Source organism: Caloenas nicobarica, chromosome 5 (genome assembly GCF_036013445.1).
Source record: "Caloenas nicobarica isolate bCalNic1 chromosome 5, bCalNic1.hap1, whole genome shotgun sequence".
Classification (NCBI taxonomy): domain Eukaryota; kingdom Metazoa; phylum Chordata; class Aves; order Columbiformes; family Columbidae; genus Caloenas; species Caloenas nicobarica.
Genome location: NC_088249.1, coordinates 52777832 through 52802857, shown reverse-complemented (window position 1 = coordinate 52802857; position 25026 = coordinate 52777832). Strand labels below are relative to the sequence as shown.

The 25026-nt window shown below is 42.8% G+C and overlaps 1 protein-coding gene across 4 annotated transcripts in view; it reads left to right on the top strand.

Moving 5' to 3' along the window:
- The window catches only part of OSBPL5 (oxysterol binding protein like 5), a 144620-nt gene that overhangs the window by 117406 nt on the left and 2188 nt on the right, over positions 1 to 25026 (top strand). For all 4 annotated transcript variants that reach the window (XM_065635702.1, XM_065635700.1, XM_065635699.1 and 1 more), the window contains 13 exons: positions 4257 to 4476; positions 8478 to 8662; positions 10078 to 10159; positions 10787 to 10885; positions 11852 to 11948; positions 12882 to 12980; positions 14232 to 14329; positions 16349 to 16438; positions 19203 to 19339; positions 22007 to 22192; positions 22728 to 22866; positions 23978 to 24095; positions 24727 to 24829. In XM_065635702.1, coding sequence (XP_065491774.1) covers positions 4257 to 4476; positions 8478 to 8662; positions 10078 to 10159; positions 10787 to 10885; positions 11852 to 11948; positions 12882 to 12980; positions 14232 to 14329; positions 16349 to 16438; positions 19203 to 19339; positions 22007 to 22192; positions 22728 to 22866; positions 23978 to 24095; positions 24727 to 24829 — 1653 coding nt within the window. The remainder of the gene's footprint in view (positions 1 to 4256; positions 4477 to 8477; positions 8663 to 10077; positions 10160 to 10786; positions 10886 to 11851; positions 11949 to 12881; positions 12981 to 14231; positions 14330 to 16348; positions 16439 to 19202; positions 19340 to 22006; positions 22193 to 22727; positions 22867 to 23977; positions 24096 to 24726; positions 24830 to 25026) is intronic.

Below are 25026 nucleotides of genomic sequence, written 5' to 3'. Positions count from 1 at the left end.
TGGGAGCAGGGAGATGTAGTGTCTTTTTCTAGTTCTGCTGATGGGAATTCGACTCTTAGGGTTCACAGCAATGCACCATTGGTTACACTGTTTTTAAGGTGGTGATTCTTGCACCCCGTGAAGATGATGCCTTGCACAGTGGGACCTCACTTTAACTGTTTTCTTAGGCTCTGTTATAATAACAGCAGAGCGCCAATGTATCTCTGGTCCCATGGCAGCATTTTGGTCTGCCCTTTGCTCTGAAAGGCCGTGGTATTCCCAGCATGTGTTCTCCAGTCCTGCTGTTCGGGGTTTTAGCTAGAGTTTGAAGAAGAGCTTTACTGAAGAGCAATGGTAGAAGAGCAGGAAATCTGATGTGTTACCAGGGCATGTGATACAGTACTTGTGCATATACTTCTGTTGTTCTTGGGCTTCTTTCGTAATACTTTACTTTCTAATTTCTTTCTGCCTAAGAGAGAGTCTCTTAGGACTGTACTCGCTGTGATAATGAATCCAGGAATGCAGTGGACTTGTTTTTCAGCTGGTGGATGTGTGTACAGAAATCCTAAGAGCCTGTGGCACTGAAAACATACAGGCAGACTCATGGCTACTGTAAGGATGTGCAGAAGATAGAGTTATAAGTGTATTACAAAATATGATGCATGAATTATGCTAAAATGGTGCCTCTGTGTTACCTCTTAGTTGTTCCACATTAAAAGCCCTCTTGAATGATGCGGCTCAGCAGTAGCACATGTGGCAGCATTTTCAGCAAGACAGAGTACCCACAATTGGAACCAGATTTTTTCTGACAGACTCAGATTTTAGTGAGTCTGGTTCACGCTGGCTGTTCAGCATCTGGTTGTCTGGACAATACACTGTTCTTTCAGAGTCCTACCACTGGTTTTAATATGTACCCAGACTTTGCCCAGTGCTTAAAGCCCAGGGGAGTTTGATGGTTGGGGGACAGGGGCATGACTTGCTGCCATCCCTGGAGGAATAAAGAACATTTAAAGAAGGGAAAATGCAAAACCAAAGCTGTACAAGTGCTGAGCAAAGGTTTTTAGGTTTACCACTGACAGTGGCTTCCTCAAAGGGATTCAATCATTCTAATTAAATGCCTTCCCTACAGGGAATCTTACCAATTAAATTGGCACGGTCCTGTTAGGGGGGCAGTTAATTACATTTAACTCTATCTTCAAATTAGCCAAACTACTCTGTCAAGAAAAGAAAAAGAAAAGGGAGATCATGGATATTATAGGGAGAACAAAACCCAAGGGAGCTGGCAAAGGTGAATCTTCTGTTGAGCCAAAGTTGCATTTGTCTGCTGGCTGCTTTACTCCTTTCCTCCTGGGAAAGGAGTCAAGATTATATAGTGATTTCAAAATCTGTATCTTTAGTAGTGTATAGAAATGAAAGGGAGAGAACTGTGCAAGTGAATCAAAGGCTAAAATATTGTGTAAATCTGTGATTTAAGACAAGAGGCCTTCAGTGCAACAGGTACTCTTCTTTTTAATATTAAGCTGTATTTCTTGTGGCTTCCATGTCTTGTCTCCGACAACTCCAAGAATCTGGCTGGTTTTCCTGTTTAATAAGAGCCAAAGGGGTTTTTTGCTTTGTGTAGAAGAGCAGTATCAAACCCAAAGAAGTCCTGGTCACTGACTGAAGTTTCCAGGAATGCCCTAGAGAATAAAGCTATGGTATAAGACAGCTCCCAATATGCTGAAACAGTAAATTAGCCATTAAAAATGCCAAGTGATTCATGTTCATGGTGGAAATCCAGTGTTGACTTTTAGCATAGTCATTCTTTCCCAGCTTTTAAAGCCTGGTCCAAATCCCATCAGGGCTTCCCGTGGGAAGTCTTCACATTGATTGTAGTTCAAGCTCATGGTGTGGCTTTTGTTTTTAGAATATCATATGTATTCACTGATGATTCTGTTTGGAGGAGTAGAAGAGCCTGGCTCCACTTCAACATCTCAGATTTGTTCCTCGGACTCAGAATGAGGAGCATCTGTTTTCACTTTGGTTCTCCAGAATGGCTCCTTGGCTCTGGATGTGTTAAGTCTTGTCTTGTTTGTGGCTGGTGGGTAATCAGTGCACAGTTGAGGGGGATTTCATGTGAATTTAATTCCCTCTTGAACTAAATCTGAAATCCTTAAAAAATAATAGGAGGGAGCAGAAGAAACTAAGAGAGTCATTTGCTCCTCTGAAACTTCAAATATTTCCCAAATGTGAGATAGGTGACACTGAAAAACGCTCTTCTTATAAATGTGAAATAGAAACAAGTGCTACTTCTCAGCCATGAACCATAAGCCTTATAATGAATTGTTCTTTCAAACATTTTTACTCCATGGAGAAAACTTTCGCTAGGTAGGGGAGCATAGCAACCATAGGCAAACACATATTTAGCTGATCATTGAAAAATTAAGAAATAAATTAGAAATAAATTTAAATGATCAGCAACGAATAACTTCCCGAACTTATCATGCAGGAAGTATCTTTGCTGAGGAATCATGGGATAATCTCTGTAGACATCTCTCTCCTCACCTTTTTTCTCTAATAGTAAATTATTAGTGCTGGAGTATAGTGGTCATTGACTCTCTGATTTATGATCTTAGTTTTATTTTACAGTAAAACTGTAAATTAAAAAACTTGCAGTTTATATATACACACACATAGACATATATGCATACATACATATATGGAGTTAAAAGAAAGATTTTCTACAGGCACAGAAAGCTGTAGACGACACTTTCAAAAGAACTCTAGAAACTGAGCTTCTCCAGAAACTGAGCTGTGACTGTCACAATATGGCTTGCTTGGCACGTTAAAATCATGAGCTTATTTCAGTGCATAGTTGGAAGTTGAGATCTTCTGAAAAGCTGATGCCAGTTCTATGTTCTGATTCTTCTGGGTTTTGTTGGGTTTTGTTGTTTGTTTGTTTGTTTTAATCTAGCTCTAACTAGCAATGCCTAATTATCTTTTTTATTAAAAAAAAAAAAAAGAGAGAGGGAGAACCAGGGATGGAAACTTTCAGCATTAAGCTATAATCAAAATTGGAACATGGCCAGAATGGCCTGAGAAAAGCCCCATCATGGAGAGACTTCAACCTTGACAGAACACTCCCATATACTGAGGAGAAAAATGTTGCTTTGAGGAGGAGATGGACTACAGCAAGTAACAAAACTGTTCAAGATCCGGGGCCTGTTTAGATCTTCTGAAACTCCTTGTATAGCTGGAAGTCTTTTCATATTGCTTTGTCCAAGGGCAATTTTGCCTGAGGACTTGGGTAAGAAATGTTCAGAGGAAGGTCAAACTGAGAAGGTCAGCCAGCACCTGAGAGCTAGGCTAGGCCGTGAAAGAGGTGATATGTGTGCCAAGAATTGTATAAATATGGAAAACTGAAGCCCATGCTAAATATCACTTGAAAAAAATGGGCATTTAGTAAATACTTTTCAGTGTCTGACCTCTGGCCCGTCTAATCATGTTTGCCATCTGTCGTATGAACTGCATCTGCTTTTTGAAATGGAGATGCTATAGGCTACTTGAGAGAGAATTTTGGCTTTCTCCTCATTCTCTAAAGCCTGGATCACTGAACGTGAAGCTTGCAACACCTTCCATGCTTTCCCTTGGGTGCTGTTATAATCTGGATATTCTTACACGTAATTGTCCAGTCCTTGCGTTCAACTGAGTTCTTCCACACAGCATTTTCTGGGGGAAGCACATTCCCCAGGTTACTCTGGGAGTGTGTATGTGTGTGTGAAAATACTTGCTTCTACTGATTTTTAAATTTGCCTTTTCTAGTGTAGGGCTGACTTAGGGCCACCATCTGTTGAAATAAAGTAGCAGTAGTGCTGAAAAGAAAATGTGTCCCCTAATGTCATTTTTTCCCATATGCTACAATCCACTGCTTTGCTTCTGTAAAGGCAAATACCTTTCCTGATTGACATTTCAGTTCTTTAATCAGCAGTGTACAGTTGTTAGTGTGTGCTCTGTATCCCTCCGGTATGTGGGCTCCCATTGCCAGCAGCAATTCTGCATAGCAGCGAGTAAGTGGAGCAGCTTTCGCAAAGTGCAGTTTGGAGGGGGGAATTTTGATGGAGAATATCCCACCGTTTCTGTGATAAAAACCCTAGTATTCAGGAAATCAATTTCTTATACTCTCCTTGGCTGCACACCCTATTTTGAGTCCTGGAGGGTGTTTTTACCTTATCTAAAATGCCTAAAGTAATCTGACTTTGTAAATGGAATTGAAGCAAGTAATGAACTGTGTGTTGCAGTTTGAATGAATCAGCCCTGGAGAACCATCACCATTTGGAAAATGATGCTTTTTCGGACAAGTCTGAGAGAGACAACATAGAAGAGTCGGAGAACGAAACGCATGAGAACAGCCGGAAAACAAATGAAAGCGAGAGCGATCAGTCAGAAATGCAGGCAGAAGTCTCTCCAGGAAGGAAAGGGACAACTTATATTGAACAAATCTATGAGGAATTTGGAGAGGTAAAAGAAATCATTTTAATCACTGCCTGTTTCTGTTAAAATGTCTTTGTTCATAGTATTTAGCATTCAGCCTTTTAGATGCATGGCAGCTAAGAACCAGTTTTGTGAGTTCCAGTGTTTTACGGATAAAGCAGTGCACAGCTTTCTGCTAAATTATGTTGAATTATCATGTGCTCTAATAATTATGCATTATGAACAGCGGCTCCGCTGCAGCGCTTTGGCATGTTTCCAGCGTCAGCGATTGCTTTAACCAGTTATTGCATTAAAGAGCCGCATAACATTGGCACAGTGCTTTGTGGAGCCAGCGGGAGCGGGACTTATTACTCTGGGCGTGTGTTCTGGCCATTATGCATGGAACATCCTTTTTGTGTGTCCTAACGGAGCATTTGAACCACTTGATTCCTAAATGACAGTTTCTTGTAGGAAAGCCATTTCTCATGTCACTTAACAGCAGGAGGATGCATTTCTGTTCCATATAAGAGCCGTTGTTAGCTGGGTGTCACTGTGACACCTTTGAGGAAGGCAGCGGTAGAGAGCTGGGAGCCAGGTGTGTTGGGTGCGAATCTGTCTGGGCACGCAGCGGAGGAGCTCTGCTCCAGCACTGGGAGGGCTCTGAGTGCTCCCGTGCCTATTGCTTCGAACAAGGAAACTGAAGTCTGGTTGGTGCTTCGAAGAAAACCACGTTGCTAGAAAGCTGTTTCTTTTTTAGAATCATAGAATCGTTTAGGTTGGAAAAGACCCTTGAGGTCAGTGAGTCCAGCCGTTAACCTAACACTGCCAAGTCCACCACTAAACCATGTCCCTAAGCAACCATGTCTGGACATATTTTAAATACCCCCAGGGATGGTGACTCAACCACTTCCCTGAGCAACCTGTTCCAATGCCTGACAACCCTTTCAGTGAAGATTTTTTTCCTAATACCCAATCTAAATCTCCCCTGGTGCAATTTGAGGCCATTTCCTCTTGTCCTATCACTTGTTACGGAGGAGAAGAGACCAACACCCACCTCGCTACTGCTTCATTTCAGGTAGATGTAGACAGCGGTAACATCTCCCTTCAGCCTCCTTTTCTCTAGGCTAAACAACCCCAGTTCCCTCATTCACTCCTCGTAACGCTTGTGTTCCAAACCCTTCACCAACCTCTTATGCTCTTCTTTCAATGTTTTCCTGAAAGTGTACTACTAATATGGAGGAAACAAATAGTTCAATATATCCTAGTTACTTGAAACACTGAGAATAGTTAGGTGTTCCACATCCAGATTACGTTACTCCTGTTTATTTCTCCACAGACTTCTCACAGCAGGACAACCTACATGAGAGACCACAAAAACTGTCTCTGCCATTATCACCTTGCAGAGGTGCAGAAGGAGTTCAGTTTTTCCTCCTCCTTTCCACAGCTGAACCACCCCCAAGAGTACCAGTTTGTGGTCTGGAGCCACCAATCCATGTGGCAGATGTTTGCTGCCATTTCAGATGTCACGTGTGAGGTGCAAGCCCCTGCTGTAGAAATTGTTCTTGCAAACAGAACTGTTGCCTACAGGGGCAAATAAACCCAACTCCTCTTCTGTGCATCTCTCCCTTCAAACCCGACCCCAGACAGACAGCAAATGGTAACTGGCTCCAAATGGGATTTTGAATATAGCTGAGGAACTAAGCAACAGCAAAATGAAGGCAAACTTAATTTCTATCAGCTGCTTATTCTGAAATGACCTTTTGCCATGTGACGAACTTATCCTAGCAGTGTTGGTAGGGCAGGCTGATACTTTGGTGTTTGAATGAGGCTTACAGGCAGCACTGATGTAGGGGTGAGAGAGTGAAAGAGATCTCTGCAGTTTTACATTAAAATAAAAAAAATGCAGTACAAACCAATTCAAAAGGACTAAATTTCTGCTGTGGAGTGACACTCTGTGTAGCATAAAATAAGACTAACCATACTGTTGCTGCTTGGGCAGAGGTAACATCCTGTGGGCTTTCAAAAAGAATTGCCAAGTAACCTCGGCCATTAGGTGTTTTATTACATTTCTGTTGCTGGCCAAGAGATGGGGCTGTCATCAGCTGGGACACACAGATAGAACTGGTTGTTGAGTGTTAACCACTGATGACAGTTAACATAAGGAAAAGCAGGTTGTATGCAATGACATGGTTTTCTATCAGCAACAGGAAGAAATGTATCAAGGTAAAACACATGCTCTTACACTGAAACTGCTGCCCCACAGTCTGTGTGTACAGTTCAGATTTGGCAGGACAAAGGTCAGAGGAGATGCCAACTATCACTGTTAAATTTTCAGCTTGGCTTTGCAAGCTCATTTGAAAGGTTTACACGTGTTCGTGCATCTGTATGCCTTTGAAAGGTATGTGCTTGTGCATCTGATGCTCCAGCTTTGCCTTGTTTGCAGTAGACATGTGATGGCACAAACAGGTGTCAGAAGGACTTTGAGACTGAAAAAAGTTGATCTAGAATATAAAAAAGACACTTCATTAGTAGGTAGATAACGAAAAAACCTCTTTTTTTCCCAATATTTTAGTTTTAAGAAGTTATAAAAAGGGTTATTGAGGGTGATGTATTTTAGGGGAACGCAAACCAGAAATTACTTGAAGTTGTTCTCTTCTTCCTGCACCACCTTCTTCCCTTTTCATCCATCTCTTCTGCAATGATTAATTCTAAGTAACACTTTGTACAGCATTCTCAAGATGGCATTAATTTATGTTGCCAATACACACACACTTGAGAACCTGGATAAATACTGAAAGTTCTGACAGACCCATATGTATTGTAAGCCTTAGCTGATGCTGTGGTATTATGTTCATTAATGGTTTCCATTTCTTCGTGGAGGTTCAGGCTGTGTATTGCACCAGCCTGTCACAAGAGGAATGGTATGGTGATGGAAAAGCAATGAAATGAAAAGAGCTTTGCTGTTCCTCAGTCTGAAATTCCCCTCAGCCTGCAAGCAGGACTTAGTGTGTTTCTGCATGACTAGTAAAAGGGCTGATTGGGAGCTAAGAAGGTAGTGCTGGGAAAGCTCACGTGGTGAAAATGAGTGTTTAGTGATTTACACCATCTGCAGATCGTATTTGGATACGCTGTGTGTCCTCTCCCAAACCAAAGTCCGTTACAGAAATGGATCCGTGCCCTTTTCCTCATAGAAATCTCTTGCCTAAAAACAGTAGAAAGCCGAAGTATTCCCTTTCATTGTTAAATTATGATGCGTTAAAATGACATTCATGTTTGAAAATTTACTTTCTCCAGTGGCTTGAAAGGCCCATTCCCCCACGTTAAAGCTCAAGTAGCCCCACTAAATGCAGAGAAAGTGCACAGTTATAGCTGAAACTACAACATAATCCCTGGCTTTTTTACTGTAACCTGCACTTTTACTACAAAGGGCACTGAGCAGCATTACAGGGTGCTGTAGTTTTTGTGCATGTCACTGGCAGAGGGGCCTCTGCTGTACCTACACTACCAATTTGTCTCATTTTGAACTGGGAGGACTGCTTCCATTCTTTGTTGATTACTTGCTTACTTCCTCGATTTTTTTTCTATGCCTGTGGTGGTAAATCTTAGAGTCTCTTGTTTGCTGAGAATGGAACTGAGAGGAGCTTCTCGTATGCATCCCACCAGGCCTCAGTGATGCTGTGACAGCCTTGGGCATGTCCACACCTCCTGAGGGACCGCAGCGCAGAGTCCCCTCGGTTACTGTCGGTCCAGGTTGGCCCGTCGCAGTCCTGGGTGTGTGGAGGCAGTGGCTCAGGAAGGGGCACAGCAAATGTGTGTTCCCTGTCTCGTGCCAGCTCTCACAGAGGCTCGGGGCTTTCTGTACCACTACTTCAGTGCTTTGAGGATTCACTTCTGAGAAAGAGCTGCTGTCTCTTTGCGGTGGTGTAGCTGAGCATTCACCCTTGTGCCAGGGCCAGGTGTGCCAGGGTGAGCTTGGACTGTCCGGGTAAATGCACCCACAAGAAACGGTTTTCATGTTTCTGCCCTGAACTTCCTTTTTCCCATTGTAGACAGGCGAATCATCTCAGACAGAAACTGTCTCTGAGGAGAACAAGAGCCTGATGTGGATCCTGCTGAAGCAGCTGCGGCCCGGCATGGACCTGTCACGGGTGGTGCTGCCCACCTTCATCCTGGAGCCACGCTCGTTCCTTAACAAACTCTCTGATTACTACTACCATGCTGACCTGCTTTCCCAGTAAGCAGTACAGAGCGTTCCCGACATTGGCACTTCTCTTCTGTTTCTGAAACTGTGTTACAGTGTTAGCTTGGTGCTGGCTGGGGTGCATTTGTATGCTTGAAAGGCTCCCAAATAATACCCAGGTCGCTGGATTCAGTGTAAATCAAGCCAGGCGCCAGCTTCAGTGATCTTTTAAAGATGGACTGCTCCCCAGCGAGGGGCAAGGAAAACAGTTAAACTTCAGACAAAACTACCTTTGCACATGCACGTGTTTTACCAGCATTGGCTGGAACTGATGGGGAATTCAGCTCTTGCCTTTGAGCGTCTTGCAACAGAGCTGTGCCACCTTCTGGTGTGCTCGTGTACAGAGCGGAACAGGACAGAGAGCAAACAGAATTGTCAAACACTTCTAGCCCCAAAAGCAATATAATTATGTTGGTTGATAAACAAATAAGAAACATCTTTTAACACCACTGATGAGAGAGACCTGCTGGGAGCAGCAGAGTAGAAAGTAGAAAATGTTATGCTTGCAAATAGGACCAGCCTCCTCAAAGAGATATGCCTGGTGTGTTTTAAAACCAGTGTGTGCAATATTCAGATAGCAGCACTAGTTACTCAAGTTTATTCCACTGCTTCTGGGTTATATTAGAATTGCGGTATCTTCAAGCCTTGTTTGTGGTATCTGTAATGTCTGAAGTTAAGAAAATGGTTCTTCTCAGTGCTGAGTTCTAAGAAAACTTCAAGAAGCTTGGAGGTTTTGTTAAAGCTCTTTGTGGTACAGATGGTCCTTCTGAATGGATTTTGCAAGAACTTATCCAGGTTGATTTTCAAATCTGACTAAATGATTGGAAATACCTGTAACTCTGTGTTTACTTCCCACTTCATCTTTGAGTGGGGAAGGGTTGAATGAAATGACCTTGAGAGGTCCCTTGCAACGTACATTATTGTATGAAATCTCAAAGGACTGAAGGAGGCCACGTAGCACATCATCTTTAAAGATCTTTTAAGGAAGAGGGAAACAAAGAAAAAGAGAGAAAAACAGTTGTCTTTGATTTTGGTGGCATAAGTATTATTGTTTTTATGACTCACACAGGACTATTAGCTGTAACTAAATGCTAGTGTGAGTGGCAGTCCCACATTGACATACTTGAACAGGCAATCAGACCTGATGCACTCCAGAAATTTTATTAGGATTTTTTCAGGAGTGCAGGGCAAGAGGGGACACTTTTTAAGAGTTTGTGTGTGTGTTGTATGATGTATGTTACTATAAAAAATCATTTCTCTCGGCAGACACTTTTTTCACTGGCAGCAGCCACAGAAGTTACTTCCCTTTAGCTCTGGGGAAATATTACTGAAATTGATGTTATTATACTTGTATGCAATGAATATGATGTGTGAACAATATAAAGAGCATTTTGTGTTCTGTCCTGTAGGGCTGTCCTTGAAGATGATCCATACAGTCGAATGAAGCAAGTTTTGAGGTGGTATCTGTCCGGCTTCTATAAGAAGCCAAAGGTAAACGAGTACATGAAGTTGGGGTTGTAACAGGCATTAAAATCTTCTGCTATGGTTGTGTATTTCTTTATTGCCTTTCCTTTGACACTTTACCTCTTCTGTTGTTCAGAAGACTTTGACCATTACTTTTAAATCTCAACTTGCATTTGGTTTTGGAGTAGATATTGAGTGCAAAATAGTGTTGATCAACCTCAGAGCCTTTGCACTGGACAGTTAGAAGGCAAAACTAGTCATCAACAAATAACGTCCTCTGATGCAAGACTTTTCCCTTTGCTGAAAGCAGGTCTCCTTTATCTTTTCAGGCCGATTAGTACCATAGTGCCATATTTGCACATCACAATGCACCTGCTGCATGTGGTGGCAGAAATAATAAAGTTTGATCATCTTGTAAAGCTTTGATCAGGCAGTATCGAAGATTAAGTTGGTGAGAATAGCAGATGAATCTGTGGGTCAGATTACAAGATTAGATTAGGAGGATGTAGGTAGCCAGTTCTTCAGTTTTGATTCTTGTGATTGACTTAGTTTAAAATATCAGGGAGAAAATTATTGTGTTGTTTTGTGGCCATCTCTGTAGAGTTGGATTGCAAATCTTCATTTGTAGCAGGTTTTCATTGCTTTGCTTTTCAGGGAATAAAAAAGCCATACAACCCTATTCTGGGAGAGACATTTCGCTGCTGTTGGTTTCACCCTCAGACGAACAGTCACACATTTTACATAGCAGAACAGGTAAGTTGCTTTGTTTGGATGCTCAGGTGTTGCAAACAGCAGCCTGCTTACACCTGTGTGCGTAGGAACATGCTCCTCATCTCACCCTAGGAGAGAAACTTGGAGTTCTGTAGAGACATCCAGAGTGGGACATTGGGATAAAACTAGCTGCTGATCTCCTTTTTACAGTAATAATGTGAGCTTTGGTGGCCACTCAAGACTATAAAAGCAGGTCTCCCTTATGAAACATTAGCCTCTTCAATAAAGACCTTTTCCATAGGATTCTGCCTTACTGGTTTCTTATTGTTCATAAAACAAGGTTTGTGTTGCCTCTGTCAAAAGGGGGATAAAACACATGACCAAATCCTACCTTCCTTTATTTCTAAACTTTCTATAATGATTTTAACAGGAGTAAATTATCTCTATGTCTTCGGGGAAAAATGAAGGGCAGAGCTCACAAGTGAACTGGCCTGACAAAATTTGGTTTGGGATTTACAGTGTTAATAGAGGGATCCAAGAACCATGTCGACTTTGGTACAGGGACCCCTTGTTTCACATACATTTTTTTTCTTATTTAATCAGAGAATTTTGATTTTATTTTATTTCAGCCACTGCATCCATTTTATAGAGGTTATTCAGATGCTGCTAAAAACTTCTGTGCTGTCATTCATTGTGTTGAAAATCTGACAGGGTACCTGTTGGCCTAAAGTGATCTCAAATGCACAAGGACCAGAAAATACGGAGTGGGGGAGAAAGTTTACATATATAATGTTCTCATATATAGTGGTCCCACATATAATGTTCCCTCCTTTAGCACCGAGGTTAATGGTACAGTTGGGGCTGAGAGGACTCTGCTCAGTCCTGCGGCCCCCGTGTTGCTGTTCCTCTAGGGCAGGTGTAACACCGTGTGGGGCTGCGTGTGCACCCACCGCTCTGCTCAGCCTGTACACACTGCTGCACGTGACCTGTGCCTGTTTCTTCTTCTAGGTCTCCCATCATCCGCCAGTGTCAGCTTTTCATGTCAGCAATAGGAAGGATGGATTCTGCGTTACTGGCAGCATTCTGGCCAGGTCCAAGTTTTACGGTAAAGCATTAAGCCTAGGCATCTTTCGGGTAACATTATGGTGTTGGTTTTGGTTTGGTTTTCAGTCACTCCTGAGTGCATTGAGAGTTAATAACAAATAAATGCTTAAGACATCTACCAGCAGGACACCCTAATTCCTTGTCTTGGCTCTCCTGGGTTTTCCCCATTTCTACCAGTTCAGTGGGAAATCATACCGATGTTAAAAAAAAAATATTCAAGTAGAAAAATAGAGAGTTTTAAAAACCTGGTTTTCAGAAAGCAGAGGTTCATAAGAATGTATGGGCAATTGGTTGTCAGACCACTTTGCGTATGCTCACAGATGAGTCATTTTATAGCTATCTGATCATCCAACTGGCTTTTGCAAAAGTCTCTGTATAAATGTAACCATTTATCTAGCTCCCAGATTTCTGAGGCTTGAATCTTTCTGGAATCTTTTAATTGCAATGGAGACAGCTCAACTGCAGGCTCTGAAACAGCGTTGCTGTTTGAAATACTTAAGACAAACACCTCTGACTTACTATCCTCTGGTAAATATATTTGCTGAAACACTTGTAAATAGTCATTGCTGTCCTTCTGGCAATTTTATTTGTTATTTGGGATCATATACAATCAGAAAAGTTGTGAGAGCAGAAGAACCTGAAAATCTCCTAAGCATTGGAATTGCTTTCTGCATTCCACTGATGACTCATTTAATCTACTGCTCTTTCTGCAATGCAGGCTAAATGCCAGAGCAAATACGAGCCATACACCAGACTTTATTAGAACTGACTGCCTCCAACAGTAAATGATTTGCAGGGGTCCTGAATTATTGTATCTCTTCTTTCATTAGTGACCTACATTTAAATGGAAGTGTTTTTCTAAAGTAGGACAAGTGACCAAGTATAACATGCATTTTTTAATATATATATATATGTTTGTTCTTTTAAATTTTAGGTAACTCACTTTCTGCACTCTTGGATGGGAAAGCAAAGCTTACGTTTCTAAACAGGGGGGAAGAGTATATCATTACTATGCCATACGCCCACTGTAAAGGTACGTTATGACTGTTCAAATAGGAAGCAAACAGAATAATGTAATGGTATTTTACTGGCTGGCTTTTCACCAGCTCTCTTCTCCCCTCTTGGATACTGGGTGCCGCAGGGCTGGTAATTCCAGGGAGCAGTTGCTCCACACATGAGTCATGGCGCTCAGCAGAAGACTGGTAATCCTCACTGAAGTCTTTTTGATTTGTCTGTGCAGAGCAGGGGACAGAATTAGGCCCATCTAAGTTAGTTTTAACACTATGTAGAGACAAAAAATATTGCATACATGCACTGCAGATAAAGTGAAGATGGAAAGAATAAGAGTACATTTCTTAGCTTCTGAGGATAAAAAGTTTTTCTAATGTTAACACTGAAATTGTGTAATATATTTTCTGATTTTTTGAGACTAAAGGAAATTCCTGATTTCTGATTTCTTTGTTACTCTAATCATTATATTCCTCGGTGTATGAGCTGCCTCAGTGAGGCTGATACCTGTTACCATGTGGCTTTGCTCTGTTGAGCTGAATGTGCCCTGAGGCCAGGGGATGGCTGCTGATTCACTCCTGTAACTTTGCATTTCTCCTTAGGAAGCGAAGCCTCCGTGCCATTTCAACCACAGTGATAAAATCACTCCTGCAGCAGTTTGATCCAATTTTGTATTTTCCATTTTTTTTTTTGGCATGGTGACCTCCAAGTTAATATTTGTGGAGGGTCTAGCTACCTGGAAACAGTAACTTCTGTAAATCATGCCCTCTGTGAACTATTCCTGTGCATAAATATTTCTCTTGTCAATTTTTCTTTTTCTGCAAATGACCTTTTCAGAAAATGGTAAGCATGTGTAAAAAGGAATCCCTTACATGACTGCTAGTCTCCCATATTCTGCTGAATCCCGTTGCAGCGCCTCTCTGCCCCATCCACCCTGTGAGAAGCAACTGAGTCTGTTTAAGCACTAGTATAAATGAGGTTGCTGAGCGCAGTTTTCCTTATTTTCCCTTTCCCACTTTCAGCTTGCCACAGAGGCACTGTCAGCATCTGTGAGTCAAGCTGTTTCCTAACGTGTAATAAGTGGGGAATAGGGACTCAGGGGAGGATTATTTCATGCTTATAGTAAAGAGCCATTTCCTAGAAACTTTGGTTTCTGTCTTTTCAAAACTCTAAGCCAAGCCGCAAATTTCACAGCATTTCAGTGAGAGCCAGTTTGAGTTGAGAAAGCAGATTACTTCCAGTGGGGCCTCTCTTAAGTCTCTTTTTTCCATTTCAGGACTTTTATATGGTACCATGACAATGGAGCTTGGAGGAAAAGTTACCATTGACTGTGAGAAAACTAACCACAGGGCAGAACTGGAATTCAAGCTAAAGGTAAGAGACATTGTGGCCCCCATTTTGAATGGGTCTCAGGCTTGCCCCTGAGCTCCAGGCAAGGTTTAACCATACACACTAAAACATTTAAGTACCAGCAATGTATGCATGTGTGACAGAGTGGCCTACCCAGAGAGGACGCATCACCCTGCAGTCACTTTTTCCTAGTGCAACTCGATTTGAACCCAGCAAGCCTGAGTTTTACATATGACTTGTTCACTGCCAGCCAGCTGAATGTTTGGCAATGACAGTGTGGCTTCTGTTTAGAAAAGTACAATTATTTTTGCTTGCAAAATACAGCGAGGTGTACAAGCTACTCTGAGCCAAGTTAGGATGTGGATCTTCAGTGTAACTCTCCAGTAGTCATCACACATGTACTTTTACCTTGCAGGTATTAAAATGGACTGTACGTTGTGTTTCTCAAGGCTACAGGACCTTGCCTTGATGGTAGGATAAGAGCCCATTTTCAGGCAGATAATTTTGAGTGGCCGTCACACTGACGAGCTGCACTGTCGTTGCCTTGTACTGACTTGTTCATGTAGCTATTCCCTCCCATAGAAAGCCTCGTGATGGAGATTTATGGTATGCAGATAAAATTTAGACATCTTAGAGCATTCTTGTAGTTACATGTGTTAAAATTTGGGAGGGAAGGTGATGACCTGTAACTTCTCTTGGACAGTTAACTTGTTTTTTAAGGAGCATGCATTTCTCATCTGTTCTAACAAACTTGCCTGGGCGTAAAATAAAGGATGGAGAACTGAGAGCCTGCAGGACTTCAGAGTTGCAGCCTTAGCTAACATAAATGTGAGAGATTACTGGAGTTAGGGGAGTCTTTTTCAGACTGTGTTTTTCTGGGGACAGTAATAATTTTCTGTCTTTATTTGCCCTTACAAAGTGAACTGTTGCTCCATGTCTTTCCTTGACATTTGCATACACTTCTCTTTAAAGCCTCTTCTTCCCGTAGGCCTGATGTGCTGTGTCGAGGCCAATGGAGTATTTCCCTGACTTCAGTCAGTGTCATCTCAAACCTATAAACACTTCAGAGCTTAAAATGCAGACCCTTCTTTTCTGACTTGTAAACAATATGTTTAGTCCAAACATGACTCAGAAAGTTCCCTGAGGCGTAATTACATGTTCTGCTTTGGATATTTTTTAGCCACCTCTTTTAGTAGAATTGTGAGAAATTAAAGATAAACCCCGTAACTTTGTTATTAATTTGGATACATACCAATTCTTTACTGGATTGCATACATTGATTCTTGAAATACTTGTGATTTCTTTTTCCATGGATATTGTGGCAAATTTAGGTTTATATTATTATTAAAAAAAAAAAAAGTTCCTCTGCACAAATGTTATTGGAAAGTAGCTGCTTAAATGTCTGAAGAAATGTTGTGTGGTATGAATGGAAGAGCCGGTCACTCTATCACTGCTGTTTCCTGCGTTTGGCAGGCAGGAGGTGAGGGGAATTTTCCATTGTTCTGAGACTCTTTTCCTTCAATCTGGAAATACCCTTTTTCTTCTTTTGTTTGCTGCTGATGAGAGCTTTTTCGCACTGGAGACTTCATGCAGATGCAGCCATCAGCAGTGCCACACTGCTCTTACTGTGCCATAAGCAGGAAAAATCACCAGCTGCATTAGTGCTGCTCCTTTCCTTTGGACAAGGCTGCAAGTATAAGGCTGCAAACTGCAATGTGATTCTGAACAACGGGAAGGACTTGCCCACATACACTTATCCTGATGTCTAGCTGACAATAAATGTATTTGCAGTGAAGGCAAGGCACCTGAAGGCTTATCTCCCTTCCTGCAGCTCTTACAGTGATTTTTGTATTGCAGACAAAAGGAGGAGGGCACAATGCTAGACAGTAAAAATTTGTGTTAGAATTCATTCTGCCTTTCCCCAGAAATAGTGGAAATCAAACAGATTGCACTTTCCTTCCCTCCTGCTACATCACTGTGTTTGGCTCTCTTCCAGTTCTCACTGGACTGATCATGTTTTCTATTTCTATTCTCCCCTGACAGCCTTTCTTCGGTGGCAGTGCAAGCATTAATCAAATCTCTGGGAAGATTAAATCAGGAGAAGAAGTGTTAGCAAGTCTCAGTGGACACTGGGTAATGTGCGATAATTGAAGCTGCTGACAGTCCGAGTGCGGGTGGCAGTGGGGTGCGTGGGAGGACGGGCAGCCCTTGGCAGGCCGGGCAGCCCTTGGCAGGCCCTCTGTGGCGGGCGGGGGCTGTGGGGGCCCTGTACTGCGTCCTCCCGCCGTCCCCAGGGAGTGCAGGCGAGCAGAGCTTTCCGGGCCACAACTCTCAAGGTCATTCACACTTCTGTAGTCCCATCCACCCGCAGCGCGAGTAACACTTGCACGCCCAGAGCCTGCGCCAAAGCTGGGACCGGTGAGGTGTGTTTCTATCGAAGCCGGTATCTCTATTTAGGGTCTCAGGTTTATGACAAGCACTGATGGAAGGAGACATAGAGTGTCTTATGTGTGATTGTGAAAATCACGAGGCTTCCTTTTGTCTTGTGTTTAATACTTCCCCAGCTACAGCAGCATCAGGGAGGAACTTCACAGGGTTTTAAATTCATTATTTTTACAGCAAACGGTTATGATAGATGGCTACTCGTCTGTTCTGGAGATGAAAGACCAAGAGACAGATTCTGTGGGGGTCTATCTGTATGGGCAGCTCAGAATAGTCAGCAGAGCAGCTAGCGCCTTTGCACACCTACTGCCCACAAGTGAATCACTCAAAGGTATCCTTGAGCCAAAATCCAGCAAGAATAAAGTTGGACATAGAAGGATGTAGACTAGAGTTTTGGTTGGGAACTCCTGATAACCGAGGCAAAAGCAGTGAGCCCTGGCTTTGGGCTGCACACTTAGGTATTTATCTCAGCTACATTTAGATATCTACATCTTCATTATAGTTGACCTATGCTCCCTTTCTAGTCAATAGAAATTGTCACTCCTGAGACAAGATTTTTCTCATTCTAAAGGAGGTACTTAGAGTAGGTCAGATGAAATGTGCCTGGAAAAAGCTTGTTCTATAGTGAGGTCCTAACCGCAGTGCAGGCTTTGGTATTGGACTCCTCCACTCAGGCAATCTGTCTTTTTACATAAAAAGCTAATGATTATTTGAAAATAGGGAATTTGCCCATTCTAGGTGTATACAAATGGGGAGATTTGCTCCCTGTGCCTGGGTGGCTTTTCCATTCTGAGCCCCTTTTCCTGCAGGATGAGCCTTGGCAATTGTGGGTTGTGCTGGACTGTGGAGTACCTTGTCTGTGGTGGGTCCTGCAAACACCATCCACGAGAACACGTAATCTGGCTCCGCTGGGGCAATGAGCCACATGGTTGTGTGCTGCTCAGCTTCCAGCCTTCTGTGTTTGGGTTTTATCAGCCTGAAAATAATTTATTCCTCCCTTGTTCTTTGTGCTGGTTGTTTGTGGTGCACAAATTTAGAATGATGTATAAAAGAAGTTTAATGGCTTTGAAAGGGTGGCTCCATAAGCTGCTGTTTGCAATTGCATGCTGTGAATAGAGTAGCTGCTGTGCAGCGGTAGGGACATTGTTTGTTCTCCTCCCTCCCCACTGAGAGTATTAGCCTGCTGTCCTGTGCTCTACAGGCTTTTCTCTAGCACCGTCCAGTTTCCTGACAGAAACCCTTGCAGCTGAAAGGCCTTGCTGCCTCAGGACCTGAAAACCCACCTGAATAAAGAAGACAAGCAAATCCCAATGCTTCTTAGCCCCAGATGAAAGCAGCAGCTGAGGGCCTGTATCTATGCCCCTTAGAGATGCACGTAGTGATGTCTGGTAATGCCTGCCTGCTTCCTCCTATCCACAGCTGGGGGAGTCTTGGGGACCTGAGATCTGTCCTGGAACTGGCACCTCAGGACATGCACAGGAAGTCCTGAGGGAGACTTCGAGGAGGGATGGAAGTCCCTCAGGGTTGAAGAAGTTTCACAGCTGAAGATGTGGGAAGTGGACTTTGAGACGTGCACCAAGGGACTGTGGCAGGGGAACAAATGCAGCAGCAAATTAGGCAGGGACAGGCAAAGCCAATAGCCATGACTTAAAAAGGTTTGCGTGATACTCATCCCATGTCCAGGCAGCTGAACGGCCCAGTGCTCATGCTGTTCAGCAGCTGTAATCGTCTGATTCATCCCACTTGGAGTCAGCATCATGCTGTTCACTATACACCCTGTAAACTACCCTGCCTGGCTCCGTGACATTGCTGCATCTGGGAGGCAGCTTAGTAATAGTGTCTAGCCAGCCTCAGATTAGAGAAGTGCTGCTTTAATAGTTGCCAGGTAAATTGGCAAGGAATAAGGATGAAAGACCCCTGGCATTTTGAAGTGCTAAATTAAATTCAGGAGCAATAACAGAAAAACGTGGCTAAACTGAAAAAAAAATGCGTTAAGAGTATCTCAGCTTTAGCTCTCCTTGCTAGAGAGGATGGTATTTCAGTAGGCTCTGCGTGAGATTTCAGCATTGAGGAATAGAAGAAGGGCTGGAAGAGGAACTAGGGATCTTTCTTATATGTGCTGGGTGGTACTTGGGAGGAACAGTAGGGAGAGAAGAGCATCTTAGGGCTTCTGTGGGTACACTTGACTGGGGACAACGCTAACAAAAGGGACTGGGTCCCTTTCTAATTCTTCTCTGATTAGTCCAGACAGTGTTTCCAGGAATGTCTCGCTTCATTCATTTTAGAAACTTTCAGGAAGCGTTCAGTGAGATTTAATGGGATAGAGGAGAAAAGAAGCCTTCTAACCAAGCCCTATCCCCAGTCATCATCTGGAAGTGGCTTCCCTTTGTCAGGATTATTTTCTGCCTTGTATTTCTGATTGTCTTTAACCTTTTCTCTAAATTTTCCTTGTCAGGATGGGGAAGTGCATATCAATGAGTTGAAAAACGGGAACGCAGAAATGTTCTGGAACCCGACCAGTGAAGTACGAAGGCAGAGACTGAAGCGCCATATTGTGCTGTTTGAGGAGCAGACAGACTTTGAGTCGGAGAGGTAAGGAGCTCCGAGAACGCCTCGCTGCTGCTGCTTCCCCACTTGAAGCGGGGCTGTCATCAGAAGGCTCCAATTCCACAGTACAGTCCTGGAAAAGTAGTGACCTGCTTTGCCTGCACATATTACCCAGCCATTTACCTGTTTTTTTCTAGTCTATTAACTCTGGAGTATTTCCATGAAGTATAGCTCTGAATTGACCAGGAAGCTGGGCTGAGAAATAGTGGAGGCTACATTTTATCTGCTAAAATAACAACTGTCTCTGAACTCCAGAGATCTTGAACAGAATCTCTGTAACTGGTGGAACATTTTATGAAAGCGCAAGATGTCAGTCTGAGGTCGGATGTCTTGTTAAGAAGGGTTATTTCAACCACAGGATCATAAACTAGGTGCAGGAATCATGTGGAAAGTCCTGGCATGAGCAGAGCAGTAGTTTGAACCACATAACAGGATTTTATGACAGAATGTAATTAAACAGAAGTTTAACCCTGCCTCATAATCTCAGCTGAGATCTCCAGAGAAGTCTGCACCAGTGTTTTATGGTAATCTAGATTACCTAAAAATATCATCCTGGCACACAACCTAGGAAATGGAAGGAATTTGACTTCCTGATGCAGTGAGCATCCCTGAGCCAGTTCTTGAGCAAGAACAATTGCAGCAACATCATGTGATACTGGCTTCAAACCAACTACTCCGACCATCTCAGCAATATGGTTTGCCAGTACCAGCTAACATCCCAAACCAGTACGTGCAGTTACATTGGCCACTTCCCTGTGGGCATCTAATTTTGATGTTGCATCACATCACACCAAGATTCTCCTTTTTATGAATGAAGAAAGAGAGTGCACAAAAGTAAAAACACATGAACATTTAATTTGTTCTGGACTACAGTGGGTGTTATGGACAACACAGTCTGTATTTGTAACTTACACTCGTTTTCACAGAGCAGAGCAGACGGCATCACATTTCTCTGAAAATCTTCTGAAGAAGATTCTTTTAGAGGAGAAGAGAAATCTCAGTCTTGCAGACAAAGAATATGACTCCCTTTGCTACATCAGAGATTGATAATGATACATGCAGCCAGGGGAAGGAGGCAAAAGAAAAAAATTCTAGAGATTCCTAACAGACATTCTACCGAGCTCCTTATAATGCTGATGGTTGCATGAATAAATTACCATCTAATCCAGGTTATGTTCTGTCTGAATTGCATAGTCTTTCCTGCAGTGCTGAAAATCGCCTATTTTCATGAACGCTGGAGAGTCTCTGAAGCTCATACCATTATGCAGCTCACCATGGAGGGTCTCTTCCTCTGACACATGCAGCTCTTGATGGAATAATTTGCCCTTGTCAAACAATTTTGTGTGTGTCTCTCTGAGGTTCCTAGAATTAGAGGACTCTCTTTACACCACTGCATTCCTTAGAACTGACTCTTTACGCCACCGCAGTATTTTTTCAGGACGTTATTTTCACTCCTCGCTCCCCCACCCCCATCCCTTTGAGTTTGAATTGAGTTTCCTTCCTTTGTTTCTGGGAGAAAAGATTCATACACAGGAAGATGGGAGTGACGTGTCAAATGTCAGGAAAGTGTTCCTCTGCCTTCAGTTAATTATCAAAGAGGCTGATTTTTTAGAAGTGTTGTGTTAACATATGGTGACAGAAATATAATGAAAGCATCAGTATCCCTTTAAAATTAGGAGCTTCACAGCAAGCTCCAAATTAAATGCAGTGATGTATTCATCTTCTAAATGAAGGACTGGTGTTTTTTGGAGCTGGGAATACTAGAACCACCTGGATCTCCAGTGCCTATTCTAAGTGCTAAACCACTCAGTAATGTTTTGGGAGGGCTACCTGCTAATCTCAGAACTATTTCCAATCTGAAATGAAGATTAGAATGCTCTGATTAGAGGAACTGTGGAGAGAGAAATCACAGCTTGGCTATAGTTAAAAAAAAAAAAAAAAAAAAGGTAATTATTTTTCTCTTGTAAAAAGCAGATCCTCTCCTCCAGGCAGAGGCTCAATGAGATATCATATGAAAGATCACATATCTTTTGGCATCTGACAACAAGTGCAAGTGAAAACCTATGTTCATGCTTACCATTTGTGAGCACAAGTACAGATCCATTTCTTGCAGATTGAATCAGCTTCCTACAGATCTGGTTGCTAGTCCTATGTAGAAGTACAACACTGCATGTGCAGCTGCAAGCTGTGCACATGAATTCATTTTCCAGTGCTTCTAAACTTTAAATATAAAGCCTTTGTGTCAGGGATAGACATTAACACAAAGGCTCCTAAATATAAATGATTGAAAGGGCAAGGAAGAGAACAGATTCTCCATTACACATCAATCACCTGTGAAAAGGCGGCTGACCTCAATGAGCATAACTATCTTATAACTCCCGCAGACAGCTCTGAAGATTTTGATTACTATTGTAGGTGATGTTATCGAAGGGAAAGTTCCCCTGTTGTTCAGTAGATCATTGTATACAGCATCCGGTGTTGCCATGCTCATAATGTTCCTTTAATTTACAAGCCAAAACTGAGGCTGAGCAGTCCTGTTACAGTTCTTCTGGAGTATCAATAGAGCAGAAAAGTGTCTGCTCTAAGGTGCAAGCTGGCAAAACACATTGTCAGTTTTAAGGTGGTTTCACTTGCTTCCCTGTTTATTTCTAGGCTTTGGCAGCACGTTACCAGTGCAATAAACAAAGGAGATCAACACAAGGCGACGCAGGAAAAATTTGTACTGGAAGAGGAGCAGAGGAATACCGCCCGGGAGCGGAGGGAGAACGGCACAGAATGGAAACCGCTGCTCTTCCGGCACGACGCCGCAACTAACGAGTGGCACTACAAATACGAGGAGTGAGTGGTGGGCCTGGGGGGGTTATGGGCCTCGCTGCTTGAGTCTCCAGGGATGCAAGTAAGGTTGCAGACCCGTTATTCGGGTCCTGCCGTTCCCCAAACAGTGCCCTGGGCTTCCTCTTTCTGAGCTCCATGTCATTATTAGAATACGTATCCGTGATGCTATTTGGGAATAGCTGGAAATGGGGGCTTGGCAGTGGAAAATCTGCTGTGCCATTGGTGGAAATCCCTATTGCTGCAGTGAAGTGTGGAATCATTTTGCAGACATTTTTTACACTGTGCGAGCAGAGCTGACAACTGTGCTCTCGTCCCCTGGCAAGAAGGGTGAAGCCTCTGGAGACTGAACTCCCCTTATTTGTTGCTAGGAAATGTGAACATAGGAGAAAGTATCTGTTACTCCTCACACTGCATCTGCAGAAACTCTTGTTCATGTCAGGAGTGAATGCCTTGATGAATGTCGAATTGGCTCGTTGCTCTTAACACACCTGGTGGTATTCTTGCTTTTCTGATGCTTTTTTTCCTTTGGTCTCAAAAGTTTAAGACCTTGGGATCCTTTGAACGACATTGCCCAATTTGAGAAGGATGGAATACTTCAGACCATGGAAAGACACTTATCCACAAGGATGTCAAACCATGAAACAACATGCATAAACAATCAAATTACACGGCACAAGGTAAAAAGCCTGTTTTGGGGAATATAATATTCTTTAAGACTGTTTAGATACAGAGCCCTTTTCTGCAGCATTTTCATGTAAGCATGGCATAGGGTGAAAGGTTTGTTTTGGGTAAATACAGCTCATGACTCTAGACCTGCAGTGTTATACCATCATTAACTGCAAATCATTGTAATTCTTGGTTGACATATCCTATCTGTTTTGGTATTTTTCTTCCACTCAGTGTTAGTGACAGTGACTCTTACAATGGGTTTTGCACAACTGAGGTGAACTTTACTGTTTGGTGTCTCCAAAGCAGGAGAAAACTTCCCATAGTGAGGGTGTGAGCAAGGTTTTGGAGTACACAACTGAGATCCTGCAACTTCAATTTTGGTCTTTGCCATTTGCCTTTACCACTTACTTCCTCTTAGACAAGACAAGAAACCTTCCTCCATCCTCTCACTTAAACAGGGATGATACTTTCTTATTTCATTGCATTTATCTTTGAAGTAATATATGTCATTCAGAAAATGCTTTGTAAATGTAGAACTGCTGAACTAGCTAGATATAACCTGTATTACACTGAGGAACTCGTATCTTACTATGGACATAGACTTTTCTAATACCCTGAATCTGAACGTCTCTAGACACGTTTGGTTTACCCATTCAGGAGGTAGGGAGAAACTTTCCAAAGTGCATCAAGAAGTTAGGTTTAAAAGTTCTGTGATGTTTAAATCTTTCCAGCACTTTCTGAGAAATCTTCCCCAGGAAATTGTATTCTAAATTTTTCTTCTTTTCATCCTTTCTCTTATGTATCTGGTTGGTGGGTATGCAACTCAGCAAAAGAACTATAAGATTCTTCACTAATATGTGTCAGTTAAAGCTACAACAAGAATAACTTGGATGAGTGTCTTAAGGATGTTATTTGAGGAAATGCTTCTGTACGGGGCATGTGTGTAATATCCTTAACTGGCTGCCAGGAGTCTGACTACCAGGAGTTGCTGAGAAAGCAATCAAACTTCACAATCTCACAGATACTCCCCAGCACCACAGATTATTTTGCTTAAAGTCAAACACAAGAGTCCTCAATTTGACAGTTGACTGAGTCTTTTTTAATCCCTGTTTTATTCAGAGGTCTGCCAAAGACTGCAGGCGCCGCAAAACCAGCGATCAGCCGTCTAACCATAGCCAGAACACAGAGAGCAGCTGTTCAACGCCTGAGTCGGTGCAGGAGCTCTCAGATGATGATGGCAAGTATTTGGGTATCACTGGGTCAGGCTTTAATGTTCTTCCCTTTGTACCTTATTCCTTGATCCAGCCCTGGGACATTTCCCAGCCCAGTTAATGCCGTGGGCCCATACTCCACAGGCAAACACAGAGAATGTTCTGCTTTTCTGTTCTGTGTACATACTTTTTCTGCCTTATGCTATCCATGCCAACAAGGGCTTCTCAACTCCTGGCACAAACATGTTGGAAAAATACACTGAAATTCCAGTCAACAGACAGGAAACAGGCTTCATTTCTCATTCCCTTTTCTCAGTCTTTGGTGGTGGTGACCTCGAATATTTCAGAGATGGGGGTAGGTGCGAGCACTCCATTCCCCTCCCTTCAGCTGAGAAGAATGCTGCAAAAATTGTTTCCTGAGAGCCAAGAAGGAGCTCCAGGCCACTGTCAAAGGGCCTGTTCCATTGACCTGTGTCTTTGGGGTGGAAGATTATGTCCCCTGTCTCCTTCTCCCCAGGTTTCCTCCTGTAGATGTTCCCCCTGGCTGTGACAATTTGATCACAGCCAGCCACTTGCTGGGTGAACCTGCTTTGTGTTTCATCACCATCACCAGAGATAGTGATGCAAAACACAATGTCCTTCAATACTTTGCTGCAGGGTTTGAAAGCCTGTGCGCTCAGTGCGGAAAAGAGATGAATCACCTGAAGGAAATTCATTCAGCCGTCTTATCCTTACAGAGAGCCCAACAGGACATACACAGGTAACTATTTTCTCTCATCAAATGAGTCATCCTAATGGGCTAAAAATAACCTGTGGCCTTTGGAGCATCCTTATCAGCTGCAGGGGTGCAGTTAACCCCTGTTTCAATAGGCAGCCTATTAACACGCCTATTAACACACCGGAAGGACAAAGCCACTCCCTCCTTGAAACGGTGAAGAAATCTCTTTCTCTTAAGAC